The sequence below is a fragment of the Orycteropus afer genome, unplaced genomic scaffold, assembly GCF_000298275.1.
Source record: "Orycteropus afer afer isolate SDZICR_OR568_19922 unplaced genomic scaffold, OryAfe1.0 scaffold00114, whole genome shotgun sequence".
Lineage (NCBI taxonomy): Eukaryota > Metazoa > Chordata > Mammalia > Tubulidentata > Orycteropodidae > Orycteropus > Orycteropus afer.
In genome coordinates this window covers 1,743,570-1,748,392 of record NW_006921701.1, presented here as the reverse complement: position 1 = coordinate 1,748,392, position 4,823 = coordinate 1,743,570, and the positions used below count along the sequence as shown (strand labels likewise).

The following is a 4,823-nucleotide window of genomic DNA, read 5'->3' as shown; positions in this document are numbered from 1 at the left end:
CAATGACATGAGACAAAGTATATGTGAACTGCTGTATGAAAAGTGAATTTACTCTGTAAATCTTCACCCAAATCCTAATAAAAAAAAAAAAAAAGAATGATGCATTTCTAGCAGTGTGGTTCTTCAGTGAGCTGGGGTTATGAGTGAATTTCTCATGTGTATTCATCTTAAAGGGAAAATTTGTAACAATTTAAATTTAAAATATAGGCTCTAAGTAGAGAAAGTGGTTTTCTTTTTAATATGAATGTTAAGATCCTTGGATTTTAGTTTAGCACTCTGAAACCACATTTTTTTTCCCCCTGTAATCTCTCTCAATAGTGGAAAGCCTGTGGAGTATAAGATAAATTTATATGTGGATTGATTTCTATAACCACAGCTTTTTATGCAAACTTTTGAGTACAAATAAATTGAACTCATTTGATATTTAATAGATCTTAATCATTCAAGCCACAAACCACATTTTCCCTTTGCTAAAAGGGCACAGAGGCAATATCTTTTGAACTCCTCTGTCTACACAAGAGGAACACAGAATCACCATCAGCAGCCCAAGGCCTGTTCCTATAAGGTCAGGCATGCTACCACCCATCAGCCCTCTTATCAACCTTGACACCAAGCATACCTCCCACAGCACCCATCACCTCTCTGCTGGGTTCACTAATTCACTGCAGTGGCCACACAGACCTCACAGATTATGGGGTTTATTAAGGAAGCAACAGGCTGTAATTCAAATTCAGGAATGCTCTCAGGATACAATTCTTTAGTCAGGACAGTCTCCCCTGTGCTGTGTCCTTAGACACGCCTCTCTGGCCCTTGGCCTCTTGGCCTGGCCTTGCCTCTGCCTCTGTGGGCCCAGGTAAGCCTGCCGCTCTATCTCATACCCCTTAGTTCCACTGCTGCCGTCTCTCAGCTGGATGTCTCTCTCAGCCACTCATCTCTCAGTGGCCCGTCTCTCAGCCGCACATCTCTCTCTCTCAGCTGCACGTTTCTCTCAGCAGCACATCTCTCAGCCAGCAGTCAGAGATCCCTTCTGTCTCTAGGAGGGCTCATTTTGAGCCTGGCAGAGTGGCAAAACCAACCAATCCCAACATCAAAATTCTACACACCTGAGAGAGAGCAAACAAACTTCCCAGATAACTTGGTGCTACTCCAGGTGGATGACTTTAACAAGCAGCTGCTTAGTTGCTCACAGTAAAGCGAGAGTTACAAAGACTATGGTTAGAAAAGCCATCCCATGTAATTTACTACACTGTACCATCTTAGTAACAGCTTTCTAAAAATTTGAATTCTCAAGATAATTACTTTACATCTTGTCTTCACTTTGCTTTTCTAAGTATTAGGTTCCCAGTTTTTCAGAGATAGGCCATTTGCTAGATTGGTCCTTTTCCCCACTTCATTATGGTGTGCATAAATTTATGTTTCTTTCATTTTTCAGACAAGCACTTTCATATTAAATCTTCCTAACAACTCTGAGCTAGGCAATATTTCTATACACATTTTTACAGATAAGGAAACTGGAGAAGTTAACTAACTTCTGCAGAGTCATTTAGCTGGTGATTGGCATAGATGAGATTAAAACCCAGTCAATCTGGCTCACAGCCTGTGCTTATAGCCTTTGCACCAGTGACTTGGATTTTAGAAGGAAAAAATGTCATCTCCAAGTAGTCTTTTTATAATAGTGAGGAAAAAAGGAAAATATAAAGCAAGAAGGAACACCAGAGGAACACAGCAATACCTGTACCACAGATGGGCCAGGCCAATATGGATTGGTGTGAAAGAGTTCAGACAAGGATATGAATGTCTTATGAAAACAGCACATTTTTGATAAATGATCTTTAGAGAAAAGTGACTCTCAGAATATTGTGGCAATTGAGGATTTCACGTGCAGTCTCAGTTTCTTCCTGTCATATATTTGGTTAAAATGCTTTAATGATGCTTATCTCCATTGCATGACATACATGGCCCTTCAGGATCCAACTCGCATCTCCTTTCCTGCTCTTCATTCTCAGCATTTTCTGGCCCCACTGTGTTCCAGTCACTATTATGCATTATCCCATGTCTTAGGGCCATTGCTCATACTTGTGCCCTTTGTGTGTATCATACTCCTTCCCGCTTCATTTTTCTCTTCACTAAATGCCTTGATTCCAGTCAAGACTAGTCTAGGAAACTTATATAAGGTGCTTTTTGCCCATTGCTCAACTTTTCAGACTTGCTGATATTTTTGCATTTACTACCACCCTATTTGGCTATAGGATTCTTGGGTGTAGCTTTGTCTCTTTTATCTATATTTCAAACATCTGGTAGGATCCTTGGTACTCAATAAATGTTAAATAAATTAGTGAGTGTCTTAATCTTAAATTAATACTTTGGTTTGGGCTGTGGGTAGGAATAGAGTCTAGCCCAGTATAACTTTACTGAGGACACCCTTGCATTAGCCCACCATAGCAATTTCTCCAACTTCAAAGGACAATAAAGTCAAGCCAACTCTAACTACTTCTTGAAGAAGTCATTGTTTCCCACAATCAATAGCTTGATTTACTAGCTATTTTATAGCAAATAGGTCAGTGGATTTCTTCATGGACTATTTTCTTATTTACAGCCAAAAGGAAAGAGAAAATAATTCATTTGTTATTTCACTTACATTCGAAGAGGCAGTCTCTGAGAAATACGATACTTCCTTTTCTACCCTTGAAGACTGAGCAGTTGAGGGAAAAATTTCTTGACAATTATATCAAAGAGAGTGAGTGCCAAACTGAAGCTGTCCAGGGGTACTGTGTTTGCATTCATGTAGATTGGTCTCTCAAGAAGATTTGTGTTTCATAGACATATTAATCTTAGCATGAGAAGAAAGAGTAATGGGCAGAAGGGTAAGATAAATCTCAAATAAATCCTAATGACAATTTTTCTTTCTTTTTTTTTCAATTCTTTTTCAGAGAGGATGATCTTCCACCTAAATGTTCTTCTACCAAAGCATTTCACACCGAGATATCCTCCTCTGAAAACAACACACTGACCTCTTCCAACACCTACAACAGTCGATACTGGAGCAACAATCCAAAAGTTCATAGAAATATGGAGCCATTCACCCACTTCAGTGACTTGCGCCAGTCTTTCTCCGCCCACTCAGGCAATGCCAATGTACCATCCTTCTATGCTAATGGGAACCATCTGGTCCCAGCTCCACGTAAGACTCTGGTAGTGACAGCCAACAAAGGGTCGTCACCTCAGGTTGTATCCAGGAGCAATGGCTCTGTCAGCAGGAAGCCTCGACCTCAGCATACACACTCCTATAGTGTCAGCCAAGCAACACTGGAACGAATTGGTGCCGTGCCTGTTATGGTGCCAGCCCAGAGTCGGGCCGGGTCCCTGGTATAAGACAAGAGGGGATACAGTATTCAGAAAAGAATAAATGGAATGCACCATATACAGGGGGCAGAGGTGGGTGAGTGCTGGGAAAGAAACATTTTCCTTATTATTATTATCAGTAAAAAGCACAGGAAGCAGCAATGCAGTTACCTGGCCACTAAGGTTTGTAAAAGGGACTAGAGTGCGCCATCATGAAGACTTCTTTCCCTGCCACGTATTTCCTGGGATTCTGTTTGAAAGCTGGTTCGAAAAGATGTGCCAAGCCAAGGAAACAGGAGAACAGCATTTAAAAACCAAACTGCCGTCCATATGGGCCTGTTCTTTAAGCCCTGCCTGATTTAATGGTTTTGTTTCAAGAGACTAAAGTGCCAGGTGAAGTTTAAATAATGAAATTCTTTAAAAAGAAAGGTATCATTACAGAAAATGAGCAAGCTTGTAATATGTTCTGTGTCTGCCCATTCAGAGGGCTTCATGGCAGAAATGATTAAATGCAGGTCCCCACAAGGCTGGCTCTTGTATCACAGAATCAAAACATTTTATTTAAATGTTTTTCAAAAAACTGAAGTAAGAAATGGGGAAAAGCAAAGGAAACTTATTTGGGATGTTCCTTCCTATTTATTTATTTATCTCTTCCTGAACCATGAATTTCATATTTGGAATATTGCTGTATTGACAGATTCTTGCCTGTCTACTCTTTTCTAGGATCAGTTACAGGTCCATGCAGTTACTATTCATTATTTCCTGGAAAAATATTTTTTTAAAAGATGACTTTTTTTTTTTTTTTAAATACATGAGGAGTATTGCGCTAGGAAGAGAAAGACTTGTTGTTTAACTCTATGCTCAGAGGTCTCCATGGAGCTCCATCACAGAAAGAGCAAGGTTGTCCTTTGTGTAGGCAGCATAGACCAGGAATGCAAGTCCAAGGGCCTCATTCCTGGGTAGCAGAACAGGGCTGCTCAGGGCTGTTGGTATCACACTAGGTTACTCTTAATGAGGGCAACACCTGATGCCTCTCTACTGAGATAACTTGCCCTTTGTTTGACAAGTAGAGGTTAATAGATTGTTTCAGAGAGGGCAGGAGTTTTATTTTTGTTTTTCCAAACTAATTATTTTTGCAAAAACATTAAGACCAAGACAAGAGAAGTGTCTTGAGGTGTGTTCCTGGGAGGGTCTGCCCTATGTCTGTGACAGCTCAGGGTTGCAGGTTTGCACAGGGTTTTTCCCAAATGCATTTTAAGCTACTGTAAAGAGACTCCTTTTGTAATTCATTACCTGGCTTGGTTGGCCTTGCAGTTCTCAGATAATTTACGAAATCCTCACTATGTTTTGTGCTGTGTAGCTCTGGCCATACTTGTGGTGGTGACTATTTCGCCTTAATGACACTTTAAGCAACCCACAAATGATTTCTTCCCAGGTTCGTTTCCTATATTATTTATAATACCAGCCCTGTGATTAATTAA

General features: G+C 40.3%; 1 protein-coding gene across 1 annotated transcript in view; it reads left to right on the top strand.

Annotated features, from left to right (window-relative positions):
- Positions 1-3,372, top strand: part of IGSF11 (immunoglobulin superfamily member 11) — a 71,201-nt gene extending 67,829 nt beyond the window's left edge. The window contains exon 6 of the mRNA XM_007943861.2: positions 2,931-3,372. Coding sequence (XP_007942052.2) covers positions 2,931-3,372 — 442 coding nt within the window. The remainder of the gene's footprint in view (positions 1-2,930) is intronic.
- Positions 3,373-4,823: the final 1,451 nt, after the last annotated feature.